Below are 23009 nucleotides of genomic sequence, written 5' to 3'. Positions count from 1 at the left end.
TATTTCATTGGAAGCAATTTACAAATCACTAACATTTCAATTTCATGTAAATTAAGGTTTATATTTAGATCCATTTAACACCACTACTTGGATACAATGTATGCTGACATATATTTTAAGTCTGAGACTTTAAGCCTCCCAATAATTCTATGGGACAAATACTATTAAAAACAAGGAAATTGAATCATAAGGAGCTTCATGGTTATCCCCAGATCATATTCATGGAACTGGTAGGCAGAGGAGGTTGGATTTGAGCCTAGTCAGTCTCCATAGCCCATACTTTATGCTATCAACTTTTATGACAAGTATACTTAGGATCTGTATCTATCTATGTCTATATATACTTAGGATCTATATCTATATAGAGTTGTTTTCAGTGGCTATATCCATTTACCTCAAAGTCTAGAACATAATAGGTGCTCCATGATAATTAACCATATTAAGTGTATATTAGATGCCAAGTACTATTATCAGTGCTTTACATGTATTAATTCACAATAGAGCAAGAACAAAAAAATGTGATAATTACTATTCTTTTCCTTTTTTAAATAAAAGTACTGAAAATTCAAAAGAGTAACTGAACAGTCTGAAGTCTCACAGCTAGTAGAGAAGGAGATGAGATTTGAGCACAGCCAGTGTGGTCTCAGAGCTCACTCTATCATAATGCCAGCCAATATAGTATCTATGGGTTGTTGTGATCATCATTACTATCATATCCGGGGACATCATTTCTGGGTGTAAAGTGTATAATTCTCACTAGAAATTCATGCTTCCCAATGTGTCATTTGATGATAGCAGGAATTAAGTTCCATGGCTGCTTTCTTTATGCTTCAACTCACAAACTTTACTTCCCATAATGAATATCACCATCTCTTGGCTAATTCAACAATTTACAGGTTAAAAGTATAAATGCTTTTTCTCATATCATCCACAACTTTTCCTACACTAACACTGTTATTTAAAAATAGATCGGGTGCTGGGTGGCTCAGTTGGTGGAGGCTCAGGTCATGATGTTAAGGTCCATGAGATGGAGCCCTGCATGGGGTTCTAAGCTGGAAGGACAGAGGCTGCTTGGAATTCTCTTCCCTCTCTCTCTCTCTCTCTCTCTCTCTCTCTCTCTCTCTCTCTCTCTCTCTCTCTCTCTCTCTCCCTCTCTCTCTCTCCCTCTGCCTCTCCCTCTTTGTCTCAAAAAAAAATAACATTTAAAATAGATAATATGCTTGATGACACAGAAGTTTATAGATCCTCCATTCACTCACAAATTAACTATAACACTGCAGTGTAGTAAACCCAATACTAATGAGTAGTTAGAGTACTGAACAAAACCAACAACACCCCAGCCTTCAAAGGGCTTAGTGTCCAGGGGATTCAACAGGCTCTGACTCTCAGTTAAAGAGCACTGGTGGCCTTCACACAGGCATCCCATGTCTCTATCGCCCTCTAAATCCTGGCAGAAGGAATTTTTAGCATCATATTTCAATGAAAAGATACATTTTATTAAAATCTATAAAGGTTTCTCTTTAAGATATTATGCTAAGTACATTATATATATATATATAATCTAAAAACAAGTAATTCAACAAATATTTATTTTAAAAAATTTAATGTTCATTTACTTTGAGAGGGAGACTGTGTGTGTAATCAAGGGAAAGGCAGAAAGAGAGGGAGATACAAAATCTGAAGCAGCCTCTAAGCTCCAAGCTGTCAGCACTCAGCCCAACACAGGGCCTGCATTCATGAACTGTGAGATCATGACCTGAGCCAAAGTCTGATCCTTAACCAACTGAGCCACCTAGGCATCCCAATTCAACAATATTTATTGAATACTTTTTACATGCAATATTTAGTACTTGACTTTGAGGATCTTCTGTAGTGAATGAATAGGTTAGTAAGTCTACTTAAAATTCAGAATTATGTCTTAGAAAACATATATGCACAGACTGATACTCATTTGTTCAGAACCTACCTTATAGGCACTCTTCTAAATACTGGAGACACAAAGAAAACCAAAATGTTTAAGTACTTATTCTAGAATGCAGAGTTCTTCTGGTAAAGAAGACATACAATAAACAAATACACATTTAAAAGTTTGATAGAGATATGTGCTTTGAAAGAAAAGATACCTATGCTTCTAAAGCCTGGAGTAGGAACACCTGATACAGATGAGTCAGGGGTGGTAATCATTTTTATGTATAAATCCTAAAACCTATAGACCTAGTTCTCACCATAAATATAAATAAAGAGTGTTAAATTTGCTAATTTGGTATCTTGTTTAAAACCATAGATTATGGATTCTACTGCCAAATTCAAATGTCTGCTCTTGGATAATTATATTCACACTAGTTTCCTTGTTTAAAAACATGAATAATAATATTTACCTAATATGATTATTATTGGAACTTGAGAAATGTAAATAAAAAGCTTAAATCAGTGCCTATGCCTATTTAAGACTACACAAATATCAATTATTGATGTCATAAAATTAGGGATGGCATTTTAGCCTTTTACTATTAAAAACTGTATGGTAAGGAGATACTGAATGTTCTCCTCTCTTGATTCTATTGTTTAAAGTGGTTTCAGGGCACCTGGGTAACTCAGTCAGTTGAGTGTCTGACTTCAGCTCAAGTCATGATCTCACCGTTCGTGGGCTCTGCCCCGCATGGGGCTCTGTGCTGACAGCTCAGAGCCTGGAGGCTGCTTCAGATTCTGTGTCTCCTTCTCTCTCTGCCCCTCCCTCATACATGCTCTGTCTCCCAAGAATAAATAAATGTAAATATATATATATATATATAAAGTGGTTTCATAATTCTCTATGGTTTTAATAATTTGTTATAAAAACATTTATAAACAATTATATTTTATTTCCAGTAAAACAACATACAATGTCTTATTTCTTCTATACAGTACTAGGAACATAATGATAATTATCATTCCATTAAATTTATTGACACCATTTCCTTTCAGTAGATCCTTTAGAGTTCTCTAATTGTACAAAGCACATTGTAATAGCCAGTTCATCTCAGATGCTTTTCTTACTTTTAACTTGTTTGTGTTATACTGAAATATGGTAATTCAATTCTTGTTCCATGAGATTATTCATAAAATAGTTTGACAGTCCATATAAGTCTTTCTAGATTTCAAACTTTTACAATCTCCATCTTGACTAGATGTGTATAATTGAGTCTTTAAAAATTTGGTTCTCTCTTTATCTCTCTAAAATTTGATAAGTATTTTCAACATTGTTGACATTAATCATAAATTCAAGATTTCATTTTAGCTTAAGGAAACTCACAGAACACAGACAGCATACTCTTTATGAAAAAGGGAAAAAAGACACCTTAACTTTTTCCTTAAGAGGAAGGTATGACCTTCAGCTTTGGAGAAAAGTAAAGTATATGATATATTCTATGGACAACTGCTCAAAAATGTTCTCCAGATTTTTGAACTCTGTTAAATCAAAAAAAAAAAAAACTTTTCTTGTTAGTGACAATATGACAAAGGCCAATTTCTCCCCCAAAGGCATCTCTGGAAGCCAAGTAAAGTGGTTTTAAAATGAGTATGATTATGCTATACAGAAGATGCAAATAAGTCATTATTTATATGCTTGCTTTGGTTTTAACTTCTGAAAGAAGTTTTTCTTCTGAAAGTGTTACTCTTTTTTTTCTTTTTTAGCATGCATTCATGCATTCAAGGTATTATATTACAGTGATGACCTTATTCTCTCCATGTAACAGCTTCAACGGCTTCCTTCTTCCTCACAAGAGTCCAATAATACACCTCTGACCTTAGACCATATAAAGGTTTTCCTCCTGGTGTTTTGTCAGACAGTCTAATAGGCAGTTTTACAAATAGACTGTATATTATCATACAAGATTACATGCACTCCAGGCGTTAAGGGAATCACTCAGTTCTCAAACTTAACAGCTGTGTAGAGTGAAAATGGTGCAGTTATGGGGGAGTATATTGCACTCTCCTTTGCAGACTTGCATAGGATTTTCATGAATGCCTGTTGCAGAAGAGCTAATCAAGGAGTTATGGTGTAAAAATGTGTGGGCAGGGGGAGTGCTTGCATGCACGTGCATGAGAGTATTGATGCATATGGACCACAGGACTGATAATTTATGATACTGAGTAGTTTCTGCTCATCTTGGGAAAAAACACATGCCTCCTGATAACTCCTGGAATTTATAGTTGTCACTCATTAGCACACTTCAATGTTCATGAAATGGAGAGTTCTGTGACACTCACAGTTAGGAGGCAAGAGGTGGTGAAGTTGAAAAATGGAGTTCATTCTAGGTCTGCCAACTGATCTGGCAAGCTGTCAGGTCTCATACTGGCCCAGCACCCACAGTCTAAAGGTAAAGAAAATAGGCATGTATGGGGGAGAGCCTGTGTCTGCAAAACTGCCCTCCTGCTAGGAGAACTTAATGTTTGACCTTGGTGATGCCAGGATGTTCTTCCGCCGTCCTTGAGGTTTATCCTCTCCCAAAGCTGTTTTCTGATTTGTTTTTGAATGGAATGCTTACGGAGTTACGAAGAGTCTTGTAAAGTCTTTAAAACAAAGTATTAAAATGATGAATGAGGGTTATCAAAAGAGGTGAAATAATGACAGCAGGAAGCTACAGACCTATTTTTATCTCATTCCTATTCACTCTATAAATATTAATATATTCTGCTGTCTACAGCATGAAGATGACCACAGTCAGTTTTATCTGAACCAACTTCTAGAATTTATGCATATTTGGAAAGTATCCAGGTAAGACATTTAATTTTCTTCCAAGACTACTTTCTGACCGAGTTCTCAAGTGCCAAATCACAATATTTTTCAGCTGATTGTAAAAACTGTCCTTTCATTAGTACCATGGAAGTTATTGTACTTTTAATAGATATCTCCCTTTGGCAAATTCTGTTAATAATTATCTATCCTTCACAGCTATTCAGATACATTTGAAGAGCTTCTAACACCTTCCATAACAATCTAACATTCATTTTAAAGTATCTACTACCAGTTATTAAGTTTTCAAGGATCTTTTTCCTCATTCATTTTGTGAATTTAGTGTGGATGTGTCACCAAGCTCTTTGTATAACTGAATTTCCACACTTTGAAAGTCACCACATTCTGCTTTAAACTTTTCTTGAATTCACTGAAAATAATCGGTATATCATAAACCGAGGAGCGTGAATTCAAATTGGGAAACTCAAATGACAGTAAATGAACATATCCTAATTGATTCTCATATCTAAATGTATGCATGTATTATTTGAAAGAACAGACCCACCAGGAAGCTAACCTGGGAGAAGGTATCAGTGCTACAGTGTGGGTTTATCTGAAATTAATGTTGTCCTGAGCTGAATGAGCAAAATATGGGGCATGGGAGGTTATATCATAATCTGCAAAGCCAAGCCTGATATGAAAAATATGAATTAAAATCATTTTTAGTGACTATTTATAATAGCTATCAATCATTTAGTGGAGTTATTGTACATTTTACATACATTATCTCATCTAATTCTCCCTACAGCCCTCTGATAAGACAAAAAAATATACTTCAGAATCAAAGAAACCAAAGCTCTGGAAGATTAAATAGCTTCCCTAAGGCCACTTAGTTTATTAGTAGTTGGACAGAAATTAGGGCTGTTTGATATTTGCAAAGACCCTATTCTTTTATTAAGCTATTCTGTCTTCCCCTGTATTCTGTCTTCCCCTCTCTTTATTTCCCCCAAAATATTCATCCTCACACAACAAAATCACAGAATGGGTATGACTAAAGAGGACTTTGAATGCATTCTAATCTAAATAATTAATTTTAGATCTCATTACCTGGATCAGGTATAGGTTCCCATCAAAATGGCATATTAACAAAGGATGTAATTTCCTTATTCCCCCCCAAAAAAACTTAGAGAAAGGCATCAAATCTGACAAATTCTTTAAAAAGTGGGAAATCCTTGGGAGATAAAGGACTATTCTGAACTGATTTGGTGGAGGACTGTGACTTGTATGTAGGTAGCTGTTGTTTAGTACACAGAGAGACAAGGGGAGGCTATGTGAAGAAGGGGAGAGCAAGGTAGTTTTCCTTCTGTTTCTGTCTTACCCTGCCATTGCCAGCCCCCTCATAGAAGTCTGGTGACCTTGACCATTGTGCAATACCAGTGTCCACAGGGTTAAATTAGGGTAAAGCAAAAGCTCTGCTAACATGGAGACTGGAGGAAACCTGGCTGGGACATACTAGTCTCAATATCAAATTCCTCCATCCCTTCCCTTTATCCCCAGGGCATTGCTGCTTCTCCTCTGGTAAGGAAACTAAAGCATAGAAAAGTTCACAAAATTTTCAACCATCATACAGATAATTAATGTTATAGACAGGACTAAAACTAAAGGTCTAACAGTCAGTGTATATTCCACTTTAACTATTAATATTGTATACATTAAAGTATATATAGAATACATTTTATTATATATACAGTATTGATATATAGTATGTTATTTCATATATAATAGCATTATATATGCATATGTATGTATACATTTTGTATATAATAGCAACATCTCTGTGTGTATATATGTGTATATATACACATATATATGTATATATGTGTATATATGTGTATATATACACATATATATGTATATGTGTTATCCATTGATCCATTAATGGATATTTAGGTTGTTTCTATGTCTTGGCTATTGTGAATAATGATGCAATGAATTTGGGAGTGCAGATATCTCTTCAAGATAATGATTTAATTTCTTTTGAATACCAGAAGTGGGAATGCTGGATGATATGTTAGTTCTATTTCTATTTTTTGAGGAAACTTCATATTGTTTTCCATAGTGGGTGAACCAACATAAATTCCCAACAGTACATGAGGGTTCTGTTTTCTGAATAGTCTTGACCAGAGTCTTCCTGAAAATAGCATCCCAACTGGTGTGAGATGATACCTCTTCGTGATTTTGATTTGCATTTCCCCATGACTTCTCAGCTTTTTGGCTAAGATCAAGTGTAGCATTTCCCTGATGATGAGTGATACTGTTCACGTACTTGTTATTCATGTGTTTGTTGGTCATTTGTATATATTTTTAAGGGAAATGTCTACACAAGTCCTCTGCCCATTTTTTTAAATCGGATTGATTTTTCACCATTGAGTTGTATGAGTTCCTTGCACATTTTGGATATTAACCCTTTGTCAGATATATTTGCAAATATTTTCTCCCAAAACGTAGGTTGTCTTTTCATTTCATTTATTTTTTCTTTCCTTTGCTGTTTAAGGTTTAAGATATGGTGAAATTTCATTCTTTTGCATGAGAATATGCAGTTATCCCAAACTATTTATTGAAGAGACTCTCCTTTCCCCACTGATTATTCTTGGCTCCTTGTCAAATATGACTTAACTATATATATGCATACATTTATTTCTGGGCTCTCAAGGCTATTCATTCATCTATGTGTCTGTTTTTATATCAGTGTCATAATACTTTTGATTCCCAAACCTTTGTAATATAGTTTGAAATCAGGAAGTGTGATGCCTCCAGATTTGTTCTTTCTCAGGATTGCTTTGGCTATTTGGGGTATTTTGTGGTTATATATTAATTTTAGGATTTTCTTATTTCTATAAAAATGGCATTTAAATTTTGATAAAATTATACTGAATACAGATGTCTGGCTGGCTCAGTTGGTAGAGCACGCTACTCTTGATCTCAGGATCGTGAATTCAAGCCACATGTTGGGCATAGATCTTACTTAAAAAAAAAAAGAAATTGAATCTATAGATGGCTGTGGGTGGTATGGAAATTTTAATGATAGTATCTTTTCTGATCTAAAAACTTGGATGCCTTTCTATTTGTTTTCTTTAATTTCTTTCAACGTCTCATCATTTTCAGTGTATATATCTTTCACTTCCTTGGTTAAATTTATTCCTAGGGTTTTTTGGTTTTATTTTATTTATTTTATTTTATTTTATTTTGGTTTGTTTTATTTTTGATGCTATTGTAAGTAAAAATTTTTTATTTTTCAAAACTTTCATTATTAGTGTATAGAAACCCAAATGATTTATATATATTTATCTTGCTTCCTAAAACTTTGCAGATTTACTAGTTCTAACAGTATTTTGGTAGAGTCTTCAGGATTTTCTATATACAGACTGTCCCATCATCAAACAGACACAATTTTACTTTTCCCTTTCAGTTTGAATGTCTTTTATTTCATTTTCTTGCCTGATTAAGACTTCTAGTACTATGTTGAATAGGTAGAGTGGGAGTGGGAACGCTTCTCTTATTCCTGATCTTAGACAAAGTGTTTTCTACAATTTTTTTAATGTTTATTTTTGAGAGAGAGAGATGAGCATGAGTGGAGGAGGGGCAGAGAAAGAGGGAGACACAGAATTTGAAGCAGGCTCCAGACTCTGAGCTGTTAGCACAGAACACAACATGGGGCTTGAACCCACTAACTGTGAGATCAGGACCTGAGCCAAAGTTGAATGCTTAACTGATCGAGTCACCCAGGCACCCCTGAGAGGAAGTACTTTCAAGCTCTCACCATTGAGTATGATGATAGCTGTGGGCTGTCATACATGAACTTTAATTATGTTGAGATATGTTCCTTCTATACCTGATTTGTTAAAAGTTTCTATAATGAGAGGATGTTACATTGTTTTCAAATGCTTTTTCTGCTTCCATTCAGATGATCAATGATTTCTGTCTTTCATTATATTAATGTGCCTTATGGCATTTATTGATTTGTGTAGTTGAATCATCCTTGCATCCCAAGGACAAATTTTACATGGTCATGGGGTATATAATCCTTTTAATATGCTGAACTTGGTTTGCAAATATGTTGCTGGGAATATTTGCATCTATAATCTTCAGGGATATTGGCCCATAGTTTTCTTTTCATGTAGTGTCATTATCTGACTTTGGCATCAGGGTAATTATAGCTACATATAATGAGTTTGGGAGTGTCCTTACCTCTTCATATTTTTGGAAGAGTTTGAGAAGAAATGGTATTGATTTTTCTTTAAATATTTGGTAGGATTTACCAAAGAAGCTATCTGCTCCTGAATTTCTCTTTGTTGGGTGGTTTTTGATTACTGATTTAATCTTATTATTGATCTTTCAGATTTTCTATTGCTTCCTGAGTCAGTCTTGGTAGGTAGCATTTTCTTAGGAATCTATTTATTGTAGGCTGTCCAATTTTCTGGCATATAATTGTTCAGAATAGTCTCTTTTGATACTTCTTTGTTTCTTAGAACAGTTTTTAAATTAAAGTCTATTTTGTGTGATATAAGTATAGCTACTTCTATTATATTTTGGTCTCTATTATACATAAAGTACTTTTTTCCATCCTTTTACTGTGAACAGTATCCTTGAAGCTGATGGGAATCTCTTGCAGGCAGTATATAGTTGTGTCTTTTTTTTTAATCCATTCAGTTACTATCTGCCTTTTGACTGAAAAATTTTGCATTTAAAATAACTATTGATAGTTAAAAATTTTGCATTTAAAATAACTATTGTCATCTTGTTAATTGTTTTCTGGCTGTTTTGTAGTTCCTTTATTCTCTTTCTTTCTTTTGTTTCTTTCTTCTTTCCTTCCCTCTCTCTCTCTCTGTCTTTCTCCCTGTCTGAATTGATGACTGGCTATTGTAGTATACTTTAATCCCCTTCTGTTTACCTTTTGAGCATCTGTGATAGGTTTTTGTTTTGTGGTTACTCTGAGGTTACTTGAAATATCTCATAACAGTTTTTTAAGCTGATAGCAATTTAACCTTATTTGCATAAAAACTCTACCTTTTGCTCTGCCCCAAAATTTTATGGTTTTGATGCCCGAATTTATACCTCTTTATATTATATATCCATTGAAAATTATTGAAGCTTTTGCTATTTTTAATACTTTTTTTCTTTAACCTCTATACTATAGTTAAGGGAGTGACACATCATTATTACTATATTAGATTATATAGTTATCTTTTTGGTAAAGTGTGTTGTATATTTTCATGTTTTCCTGTTACTAATTAGCATCTTTTCATTTCAGCTTAAAGAACTAGCATTACTTCTAAGGGAGGCCTTGTGCTGAAGAACTCCTTTGCCTTTGTTTTTGAAAGTCTTTATTTCACCTTCATTACTGAAGGACAGTTTTGCTGGATAAAGTATTCTTAGTTGGCAGAGTTTTTTTTTCTTTCAGCAACTTACACTTACCATCTCACTCTCTCTTAGTTTGTAAGATTTCTGCTGAGAAATCTATTGATAGCTTTATGGTGGTTCTCTTTTATGAGGAAAAATTCTTCTCCCCTGCTGCTTTTGAAGTTTTCTCTTTGCATTTGAGTTTAGACAGTTTTATTTGGTGATGTGTCTTGGAGAAGATCATTTTGGATTGAAATTATGAGGTGACCCATTACTTCATAATGTCCAAATCTCTCTCCAGGTTTGGGAAGTTCAAAAGCCATTATTTCTTTAAATAAGCTTTCTGCTCCTTTCTCTTATCTTCTTCTTTTAGGACTCCAATGATATGTGCATTGTTTCTCTTTATGGAGTCCCACGAATCACATAGGCTTTTTTAATTCTTTTTTTTTTTCAATCTTTTTTTGTTTTTCTTCTTCTGGTTAGGTAATTTCAAATAATGTGTCTTTGAACTTACTGATTTTTTTTCTTCTGCTTGGTCCCTTCTTCTGCTGAAGCTCTATATTGAATCCTTCAGTTCAGCCATTGTATTCTTTATCTCCAAAACTCTGTTTCTTCTTTTTATATTCTCTATACCTTTATTGAACTTCTCATTATGTTCATACATTGTTTTGATGAGTTTATTATATTGTCTTCCTGTGTTCTCATAATTTCTCTGAGCATCTTCAGTATAATTATTTTGAATATTTTGGTCAGGCAATTGTTGCTTTAGGTTGACTGTGTTTTTTTGGTGGTGTCATATTTCCCTGACTCTATGATCCCTGGAGCCTTGTGTAGATGTCTGTGCATGCCAAGAAGCAGTCACATCTTCCATACTTTATAAGCTGACCTCAGAACAGGATCTTCACCAGGTGGGGTACACTGGAGCATGCTATGTCCATGAGTCTAGTGGTGCAGGGCACCAAGTGTAAGTAAGGTCATCTGGAAGACCCAGGTCTGGTGAATGTGATGTCTCCTCAGCTCAGGTCACTGGGGCCTACAATATCTTTAACAAGTGGTGTTTCCCGGGCCCGCAGCTAGGTTGTTGCTAGTTGGTGGCATGCATACATACAGTTTGTGGGTCAGCTGCAAGTACCTGTGCAGTGGCAGGGACTGGTTGCAGACACACATATAGTAAAGGGGAGGGCAGATCTGGTAGCAAGTACTACAACTAACTGTAGGTGCACTGGCCCTATGGCCCCTGGCTATTGGTATGCACTCCTTTGGCTGTGGTCTCACCTTGGTCATGTGCACAGCAATGGAGGCTACTATGGCTTTCAGGCTGGTTACACAAAGGTACACAGCTAGAGGGGCTGGTTGCAAGCAAGCCCAACAGAGTAGGCCAGTCACAGGAAACAGGGCCAGAACCAGGCCCAAAAGCACTATGGGGGTCCTGGAAATTAGTGTGGATTTCTGTGCCTGCAGGGTCTCCCTAAAACATGGCATGACAGTGAAGGCCACAATAGAAATCAGGCAAAGGGCTTGCAGGTGCACAGCTTGGGAACCAGCTACAGGTGAGCCCTAGGGTGGCAGTGGGTAGGGAAGGGAGTTGGGAGGAACTCAAGCAGCTGCTGTTGGTGAATATGAATACCTATGCGTGATGGGGGGAGGGAAACTATGAAATCTGCAGGTGAGTCTGCAGCGGCTGTATTAGTTGTTGGTTTCTTCAGTGGTGAAAGGTACTGGGGCTCTCTGCAGTGCAGGTCACTGGGAACGACAGTAACTTCCACTACATGGCCGATCGTGGCAGTCCCAACCCTTCTTCCATGTTCCTAGCCTTCGTTAGGTACCTCAGCTTTGCTGGTCTCTGGGTGCGGTAAAACCAATGCAGGTCCCTCCTGCAGTGTGCTAAAAGGCTAGGGGAAGCTGCTGGCTCACTTGCTGTCCCTTTCCAGGCAAGAGGATTTCCCTATTGGCAGTGAGCAGTGCTGGACTGCAGGATGAGATGATGCAGGTAAAATGAAACTGCCCTGCCCTTTTTGTGTGGTTATTCTCAGGGTTTTTTGGTTGTTATTGTTATTGTTCTACAGTAACGTGAAAGTTTCTTAGAAGAATTCCTAAGCTCTCCCAGAACTGTTTTTCTTTATAGATAGTTGTCTAATTATGATAATACAGATGCTGATCTACTTTGACATCTTGGAGACTTCCAAGACTGCTTTCTGTAATACAATGCTATTCTGCCTTCCCTCCTTAATACTGCTCCATGATGTCATTAAAAGATCAAACACTAGATGGCATGAGCTTTTTTTTCCAGTTTCCCTCTTCCCTGATGTGACTTCCTCTTAGAAGTTGGACAAAATATACCTTCATTAGTTTCCAGGGGTTTTTTTCTATAAAACAAATATAATAAATAGCAAGGTGCTGAAGGTATAAATGCTTGATGGTCATTTAAGTTTTAGGGTCAGATTTTATATAAAAACTTTCCTTCCAATAGCCAAAATCTTTTACTATTCATACCTCCCCTGACTTTTATATGGGCATTTTACATTTTGTCTTTGAACTGTCAGATTTAATTCAACTAAAGTGATGATTTAATAAAGGCTGAGAAGGCAGCTACTGTAAAATATATAGGTGTGTCTTTAACACTGTTTTTGTGTTGTCTGATTTGTTCAATTGAGTGGTTTTCAGGACAAACAGGAAGAGAAAATAATAATGTTTGGAAAATAATTTTGATTAGTGAAGTCAGAAGAACCTCTGCTCATCTCACATCTATTCCACTTACACACAGATAAAGTTGGAGCAATAAGAGAAACTTAGGGCAAAAAAATGCAGACAGAGGTTTGATGTCAAAGACAACCTTATCTATTATAAATATATATCATTAATTCTGAAAGCAATTCTCTACAAGTGTTTGCATATTTAATAATTCTTGATGTTAGTGTTTGTCATTATCTGCTCATAAATATTTTCATAACTTACATTTTGAAGTAAGAGTAGTTTGATAGAATGAACAGTTTGAGAGGTTTGGTTAATTTGGTATGGATATCTTTGGAGTTCTAAAGTTTTCAAATATGTCTGTAGTCTATCAAGTTACACTGTTTATAACATCCATATGAAATGATTTTTAAAACCATGTCAACAGCAATCCTTTTTAAGCCATGTCTGCTATTGAATCATGAACAAAACAAAACTTATGATAAATATGCTAAAGTTAATATGTTTTCTTACCCACTTTTAGACAAAGTTATTTTTTTCTTTCCAGACAGTGCCTTTCAACAGTAATAAAAAAATATGAATTCCACCTGAAATGCCTATTGAAAACCCAGGTATTAACTTTTGTTACTTATCTATCAATTCAATAAGCATTTATTAACCATATACTCTTTTTTCTTAAACTTTACAATTTTCTGAAGATACAAAATGAATAAAGTAGAATGTCTATACTACAGCAGCTTTCATTATATCATGGCAAAACATACAAGTAAATAGAAGTATATTACTAAAGTGTCACAGGTACTGTGAGCATGAAAGACCTATGTGTATATAGGACACAAAAGAAAATCATCCATTTTACCTATTTGATTCAAATGTTGAAAAATGAGTATGCCAACTAAGTAAGGCACATGGTGAAAGAAGGTGGGGAGTGGGGACAACTTTTAGCGAAGAATGCCATGAAGAGAAGCAGTTAGGAAAAGCCTAGTGTGGTTAGAAAACTGTATGAAATTTGGAATGGATACAATTAGGGTTCAAGGTGAGACTGGAAAGAGACCACGTGAAAGGGGCAAACAGGGACCAACTTACGTAGGAGCCTAAGGACATGTTATGGACAATTTAATGATTTTATAATTTATCAGCTGATGACATACAGCCATTATGCAAGACAGTAAAATGATAGATGGGTGATTAGAGGGACATTTCATTACATTAGCCCAAAGAGATGATAAGGGCATTGACAAAAAGTCTACAGTAGGGGCAGTTAGGAGGTGACAAATTCAGAATATGTGAAAATGTGCAATGTATATGATTTGATGAAATACTATGAGTATAAAGAAGAAGAGGGTGTCTAGAATACCTCCACATTTCTGGCTGCTAACTGACTACATGGAGACATCAGTTCACTAAAATAGCAAAGAGAGGAGAAGCTAGCTTGGCAGGGAAAATTATGTATTTGGCCCAAGATTACTGAGATTTAGTTGGCAACTGGGCATCAAAGTTGTGGTCACCATTAGGCAGGTCATATCTTATAGCTTAATCTTTCAGGGAAGGGTTAATCTTCCACAGATAAAACATGCTGTGATTATGGAAAATTTTGTAAATACATGTTTTAAAACAAATGAGGATTTATTTTTCCATTAAATAATTGACTCTGGATATATATGAAAAGATAAAGAGCCTAAGTAACTATTCCTAACATTAATTAACATTAGAAGATTCTGAAAATAATAAATATTTCTGGATAGATACCAAATTCATGTGAATTCCACATAAATATTTATTTCCCTACTCATAGTGATGTTTTGGACTCTCCACCATATGTGCTTTGGTTTGTTCCTTGAAGTAGGCCTATGGGGCTGTCTTCCTAGTAGACTCTGTCTTCTTTTCTCCCAAACTCTTGAGGTTCAGAGTCCTTTGGCTTCAGCCCTTCTTTGTTTGAGACATGTGGGCGGGAAGTACAGATGCCCCTACTTCTCCGCCATCTTCTCACCAAGTCCTCCACATAAATATTTAAAGACATGATGATGACAAATACACAATTCATATTCCCTCCAAAGTGTAATCCTATCACTCTAATTCCATTTTTCTTTCTTGAGCTTGGCTTATATCTGGAAGTTTAAAATGTGAAATGTGTAAGTTCATAGAAGATTAGTTTAAGTCTCATAAAAGTGTCATAATTAGTACTTCTGTCAGCTTGATTCTTTACTTTTGTGATAGTCATTCTTTCTAATGTAGAATCTGAAATTTACCAGCTACCCAAGGCAGACAAAGACTTCATTCCTAGATCATTTATGTCTTTTGGCTACATATAGATATACTTTTAGGTTATGATAGCTTACTTATGAATGACTGTAATTATCTAAACATCTCAGTACTGCTCATGCATCACAGATGTCTTTTAATACATACACATATGTGCACAAATTGTTGAGAATCTGTAAAGTTCTTAATTTTCAAGAAGTTTGATCATCTTACTCTTATATAAAGCCTCCAATATTTCCACTTTGAAAGAATCCATTGATTTACTATAAATTTTTGAAAGTTGGCAAAACATCAAATAATTACTGTCTTCACATTAACACAGGCAAACAGTTATCATCACCCACATCTCACTTATAAAGAGGCCACAGTGTCTGTGGTTTTCCAGATGAACTCTTTCCAAAACCATGAGCTTTCTAAATGTGATTCTTCCAATGAGGCATCACTAGCAAATATGTGAGAAATGAGACAGACTCTGATACTTCTATTTATTTGACAACTACATTAAGTAATATTTCATCAACGTCATAAACAGTACCAACATGAACAACAATTTTTTTTATATTTCCCAAACTTCGGTTATTAAGTGCAACTTAAGAAGGTTTTTTTTTAATGTTTATTTATTTGAGAGACAGAGAGACACCACCAGTGGGGAATGGGTAGAGTGAGAGGGAGATACAGAATTGGAAGCAGGTTCCAGGCTCCGAGCTGTCAGCACACAGCCCAATGCAGGGCTTGAACCCATGAACTGTGAGATCATGACCTGAGATGAAGTCAGACGCTTAACTGGCTGAGCCACCCAGGCGCCCCTAAACATAATTTTTTTAAAGACAGAAAACATGCAGGCTGAATAAACATGACATAGATATTGTTGAATAATATGGATTATTTAACTTGTCAAATATTTTCTTTCCCCAGCCATGGTCATTTAACATATTTTAGAGTTGATTTATTTCATTTTGGGTGTTCTGACTATTATGTTTGCTAAGTAGTTTTGTAACTAACTTATACAGAACTTTTCTTTTGGACATTTTCTTCCTCTCTTTCCACTAATATCCAGAAAGGTAAGGAACATTTTCTATATTCATTCTATATACTGTATTGATCTCTAATATTTCAGAGAAATTAAGAATAAAAAAATAATTTCTCCCATTGGGTATTACTTAATGCTTACTTAATGCTAATTAGTGAACTATTTACTCACGAATCAAGAGAAATAGAAATCTGGGGTGCCTGGATGGCTCAGTTGGTTAAGCATCTGACTTGCTTTCTGCTCAGGTCATGACCTCACAGTTTGTGAGTTCGAGCCCCGTGTCAGGCGTTGCACCGACAGTATGGAGACTGCTTAGGATTCCTTCTCCCTCTCTCTCTGCCTCTCCCCTGCTCTCTCTCACTCTCTCTCCACTCTCTCTCTCTGTCTCTCTCTCAAAAAAGGGGGGAGGAGAGAGAGAGAAATAGAAATCAGATCCATACTCTGAGGCTGCTGATGATCTAGTTGGAGAGACAGCATATTCATATAAATAATGTACACAGAATGGTATATACACAAAGCAAAGCAGTGTAAAACAAGATATCAATCTAGGTACAAGAGTCAACTTCTGATTAAAAGTTGCTTCTTCCTAGTAGCCTCTAGTGCACTGTCTCCAAATTTTTTCATTATAGTGCCAAATAGGACCTTTAAACAAAGTTAGCAATCCCTATCACTGATGGCAAACTTATACCAGAATCTAACAACTGGTGAACTAATTATAAATTGATGGATTTGAATTGAGAAAAGTCTACTTATGCTGTAAAAGATGATTTGGCTTCATGAAACATCTATTTGGTCTAAAAAGAGCTAAAAACCTCCCTCCAAACACTTTATCATCTTGCTCATGACTCAGAAAGTGTACAAACTAGATAACCAGAATGACACCTCTATTATTCAGGTTTAAGTAACTAAATGAGTAAGACCCCAATCCAACTGAATTCAGCCTCTATACAGAAGCTAAAAATTCTACATATAAGCAGAAATAAAGGGGACACATAAGAATCCTCTATATTTGGCTTTATTAGAACCAAAGCTCTTTTAGTAACAATCAGACCTATTGTTACATTTTATAAGTACCAAATTCAAACATAATTTATTTTTAAATGTTTATTTTTGAGAGAGAGGTAAAAGAGAGAGAGTGCAAGAACATGAGCAGGGAGGGACAGAGAGCAGAAGACAGGATCCCAAGTGGGCTCCACAGTGTCAATGCAGAGCCCAACATGGGGCTTGAACTCACAAACCATGATCATAACCTGAGCCGAAATCAAGAGACAGACATTTAACCAACTGAGCCACCCAGAAAGCCCTCAAACAATTCAAACAGAATGGCAATAAGGACAGAATTTAGGAACAGAGACTCCAAAGTCAGATAGTACTATATGCCAACCCTCCACTAAAGAAAGTTTTAATTCAACTTTCCTAGAGTTCATATTACTCATCACTACTGTGAATTTAATAAAATACAATATTTTTAAAAATTAATAAAAAGTGTATGTAATATGTTTAATACAATATAGTGGTTGGAAGATAAAACATGTTCAGGTGAAGATAAGTACAAGTGTTATTTTAGTGCTGTTAGAGTTACTGTTTTTAGAGTTACATATTTTGCAGGCTGATTATCATTAAGAGTTTATTGCTAATGTAAAGGGCTGTACAGGATCCAGAAGAAGAAAAATGTCACAAATCTGATTTGCATTCAACATAGAATATAAGAAGTGGGAAAGGAACAAAGATTCCTAAGAAGAAAACAGAACAAAATGAATAGGTAACAAGGTCCTGGCTAAAGGTTACAAAAGACGAAGTCAAGGAGATAAAGGAGATATAGTCAGGTTACAAGAAAAATAAAACACAATTGCGGAGTTGCAAACTACCTCTGCAGAAATAAAGGGCATACTGAAACTACTAAAAGCCAAACCTATTATGAATAAAACATTTCCAGACTTAGGGAAGCAAAAAACAAAAAACTGAAAGTAGATCTTCAATAAGGAAAATAATCACTAGCCAACATAATTTGTATTCCAAGTGAGACCTAATCATTGAAGGATTTTGCCAAAGGAATGACATGATCTGACATTTTATTTGGGATTTGTGCAGTGAATTATATAATGCATGAAGAAAACTTAATAATATATATACAGACGAAAGAATAACTCTAGAGCAGGCATTCTTATTAAGCAGTAATATTGCCGGTATCATAGGATCTGCCTGTGTGTCCCTTTATATCTCTTTTCCTCTACATGAGGGTATCCTTTGGTGAAAAGTATTTTGTAGGTTTCTTTCCACCATTTTACCTTTTCACATTACCATCAAAAGATTTCTATGCTTTCATAAGAAATATAAATTTTAGGTTTCCTTTTTAATGCCTCTATAAATGGAATCAAACTATATGTACTTTCTGAGCCATATGTCTTTAGCTCATTGGTTTTCAGATTTACCCCTTGTTCCATGTGGTTTTGATTTGTTTCAGTGATGCACAGTACTCAATCAGTTCAAGGAACCTCAATTTATTTATCCAATCCACTGTTAATGTACACTTGAGAAACCATTCTGAACACCCAGGAAGTTGATCTGAGGACTAAGAGAACAAACTGCACAACTAGAAGGAAAAAAGAGGTCACACTGTGGAATGTAGGAGATGTGGAGACATTATTTGGGCGAGAAAAGAATCACAGGTGCTGCAAAGGAAAGAGAGCCCTGATCATGGAGTGAGAGGAGAGAGAATATGAGAGAGAAAGATAAAGCAGCATGCACTTCCCCAAAACAACACTGACTGGGAAAACGAGAGGGACTGATTACCACAAATTGTTACTAGCAGCAGAGCTACAAGTCTGAAGTTTAAGAAGTCTGTGCCATCACTAGAGTCAAGTCTGGCATGCATAGTGGGCTCCTGTGGAGAAGAAGGGCAGAGGCCCAGGAGTGGACAGCATGCTCTGAGGATCTCCTGGATCATGCTGGAAGAAACAGTTCCCCTTCTTGCAGTCCATTTGGGAGAGGCAGAATTGCCTCTCAGGACAAAAGAACTGGTGGGCTCCATGGAGCTGTCCTATTCACTAGCATATGAGCAGAGAAGCCTGCTGAGGGTAGCCAACTTGGATGCTGGCTTTTTGCTATGCTTTACCATAAAAAGCCAAGTCCCTGCCAGTCGTACAACTGCTTTTCTGGGAGTAACCATTATGAGGCACAGTGGAGTGACACCCTCCCTCAGAGTACCAGCAGAAGTCTGCCCCAGACGAGGTGTTTTGAATCCCACATCTGGAGTTTTGAAACCCAGCCATGTGCCTGAGTTAAAACAGAGGAACACTGCACCAAAAGGCCTGGAGACAGAGCAAATATAGACAGGGTGAAGGCAGGGATCTGAGGGAAGCCTAGGTCACAAAGGAGGAGATTATTCCCCCTTCTGTGAAGGCCTCTTCAACAGTGGTGGGCATGAAATACCCTTCCTGGGGAAGAGAGTGGGCTGATGCCATTTTTAACCTCTCCTATCATCACAGCAAACTTTAGGGAGCAGTATAGCATGCAAGTGGAGGCTTGAGCCACTTACAGCAAGACCTACCCCCGGCACTCTGCAGGCATCTGTTTTTTGGTTTTTTTTTTTACTAGGGCAAGCTTGACTGAGAGCCAGAACAGCAGTGGGCCCTTCCCCAGAAGACTGGCACAAACCCCCACATGCACTAGATCTACTGATCATAGAGTGCTGCAAAGCTTTACCTCTAGTGCAAACAGGACCAGACACAGACTTTCCTGATACACAAAAGATAAGAGTCCTATACAAAATTCCAAAATGGAGAATTCATGCCACAAGAAAGAACAAGAACATATCATAAACTGGGAGTTAATCAAAACAGATATAAGTATTATGTTGGAAACAGAATTTAAAGCAATGATCATAAAATACATAGTAGTTGGTCTTGAAAACAGAAGAAACTGGAGAGACCATTTACTGCAGTGATAAAAGACCTAAAGACTAGCCAGGCCAAAATAAGAAGTGCTATAAGTGGGAAGCAAAATCAACTGGCGTAGTGACCACAAGGATGGAAGGAGCAGAGGAACAAACAAGTGACATAGAAGATAAAATTATGGAAAGTAATGAAGCTGAAAAGAAGAGGTTAAGAAAAACTATGGATTATGAATGTATATTTAGAGAACACAGTAACACCATAAAGCATAATAACATTCATATCATAGGAGCCCCAGAAGAAGAAGAGGGAAAAAGGGACAGAATGTTTATTTGAGCAAATTATAACTGAAGGCTTCCCTAATCTGGGGAAAGAAAAAGACATCTAAATCCAGGAGGCACAGAGAACTCCCATCAAAATCAACAAAACCCAGCCAACACCAAAACATACTGTAGTCAAATTTGCAAACTACTGATATAAGGAAAAACACCTGAAAGCAGCAAGGGAAAAGAAATCCCTAACCTACAAGGGAAGACAAATCAGGTGAACAGCAGATCTCTCCACAGAAACTTGCCAGGCCAGATGGGAGTGGCATGACATATTCAGCATACTAAATGGAAAAATATACAGCCAAAAATATTTTATCCAGCAAGACTGTCATCAAAATAGAAAGTAAATAAAGCCTAAAGCCAGCAGAAAAAAGGAAAATAATAAAGATTACAGCAGAAATAAGTGATATAGAAACAAACAAACAACAAAAACAACAAAAAACCAGTAGAACAAATCAAGGAAACTAAGAAATGGTTCTTTGAGAGGATTAATAAAATTGATAAACCCCTAGCCAGACTTTTTAAAAAGAAAAGAGACCCAAATAAATAAAATTATGAATGAGAGAAAAGAGATCACAACCAACACACAGAAATACAAACGATAGTAAGAGAACATTATGAAAAATTATATGCCAACAAACTGAGCAAACCGGAAGAAACAGATAAATTCCTAGAAATATACAAATTACCAAAACTGAAACAATAAGAAATGAAAAATTTGAACAGACTCATAACCAGCAAAGAAATTAACTCAGTAACAAAAAAAAAATCACCCAACAACAAAAAAAAAATGTTCAGGGCCAAATGACTTTACAAGGGACTTAAATTATTTTTAATGTTTATTTATTTTTGAAGGACAGAGGGACAGAATGTGAGCAGGGGAGGGGCAGAGGGACAAGGAGACACAAAATTTGAAGCAGGCTCCAGGCTCTGAGCTGTCAGCACAGTGCTTGACATGAGGCTCGAACCCACAAACTGCAAGATCATGACCAGAGCCAAAGTCGGCCACTTAACCAACTGAGCCACCCAGGCGTCCCTACAGGGGGTTTAAAGAAAACACATACTTTTTTCAAACTATTTCAAAAAAATAGAAATGTAAAGAAAACTTCTAAATTCATTCCACAAAGCCAGTATGACCTTGATTCCAAAATCCGACAAAGACCCAACTAAAAAGGAAAATTACAGGCCAATACCCCTGTTGAAAATGGATGCTAAAATTCCCAAGGAGATACTAGCAGATCAAATCCAACATTATATTAAAAGTGTTATTTTCCACAATCAGATGAGATTAACTCCTGGGCTCTGTGGGTGCTTTCATATTTGCAAACCAAGTAATGTGATACATCTCATTAATAAAAGATAGGATAAGAAACATATGATCCTCTCAGTAGATGTAGAAAAAGCATTTGACAAAATACAGCATCCATCTTTGAAAAAATATCTTAAGAAAGCAGAAATAGAGGGAACATACTTCAACATAAGGCCATATATGAAGACCCACAGCTAATATTATCCTCAATGGGGAAAAACTGAGAAGCTTTTGCTCTGCAGTCAGGAGCAAGACAGGGATGTCCACTCTCACTGCTGTTATTTAACATACTACTGGAAGTCCTAGCCTCAGCAATCAGACAATAAAAAGAAGTAAAAGGTATCCAAGGAAGAATAAAGGAAGAAGTCTAACTTTTCACTGTTTGCAGAAGACATGATACTCCAGCTAGAAAATCTGAAAGACTCTACCAAAAAAATTGCTAGAATTAATAAACTAATTCAACATAGTCACAGGATACAAAATCAATGCACAGAAATCTGTTCCATTTCTACACACCAATAATGAAGAAGCAGAAAGAGAAATCAAGGAATCAATCCCATTTACAATTGCACCAAAAACCATAAGATATCTAGGAATGATCTGTACTCTGTAAACTATAAAACACTGATGAAAGAAATTGAAGATGATACACAGAAATAGACATTCCACTCACATGGATTGGAAGAACAAATATTGTTAAAATAACTTTAATACCCAAAGCAATCTACATATTTAATGCAATTCCTATCCAAAACTACCAGCATTTTTCACAGAACTAGAATAAACAATCCTAAAATTTGTATGGAACCCCAAAAGGCCCCAAATAGACAAAATAATGTTGGAAAAAAAAACCAAAGCTGGAGGCATCCTGGTTTCAGACTTCATGCTGTATTACAAAGCTGTAATCAAGACAGTATGATTGATACTGGCACAAAAAACAGACACACAGGTCAATGGAAGAGAATACAGAACCCACAAATGGACCCACAAACATATGGCCAATTAATCTTTGACAAGGTAGGAAAAAATACTCAATGGAAAAAGACAGTCTCTTCAACAAACAGTGTTGGGAAAACCGAACAGCACCATGCAGAAGAATGAACCTGGACCACATTTCATATACCATACACAAAAATAAATTCAAAATTGATGAAAGACCTAAATGTAAGACAGGGAACCATAAAAATCCTAGAGGAGGAAACAGGCAGCAACCTCTTTAACCTCAGCTGGAGCAACTTCTGACTAGACACGTCTCTGGAGGCAAGGGAAACAAAAGCAAAAATCAACTACTGGGACTTAATCAAGATAAAAACCTCCACAGTGTAGGAAACAATCAACAAAACTCAAAGACAGCCTAAGGAAAGGGGAAAGATATTTGCAA

The 23009-nt window shown here is 36.1% G+C and overlaps 1 protein-coding gene across 2 annotated transcripts in view; it reads left to right on the top strand.

Annotated features, from left to right (window-relative positions):
* The window catches only part of PIK3C2G (phosphatidylinositol-4-phosphate 3-kinase catalytic subunit type 2 gamma), a 326439-nt gene that overhangs the window by 37889 nt on the left and 265541 nt on the right, over positions 1-23009 (top strand). For both annotated transcript variants that reach the window (XM_029955770.1, XM_029955769.1), the window contains exons 6-7: positions 4686-4756; positions 13353-13416. In XM_029955770.1, coding sequence (XP_029811630.1) covers positions 4686-4756; positions 13353-13416 — 135 coding nt within the window. The remainder of the gene's footprint in view (positions 1-4685; positions 4757-13352; positions 13417-23009) is intronic.

Source organism: Suricata suricatta, chromosome 10 (genome assembly GCF_006229205.1).
Source record: "Suricata suricatta isolate VVHF042 chromosome 10, meerkat_22Aug2017_6uvM2_HiC, whole genome shotgun sequence".
Lineage (NCBI taxonomy): Eukaryota > Metazoa > Chordata > Mammalia > Carnivora > Herpestidae > Suricata > Suricata suricatta.
Note: the sequence above shows the minus strand (reverse complement) of the source record. Positions and strands in the feature narration are given on the sequence as shown.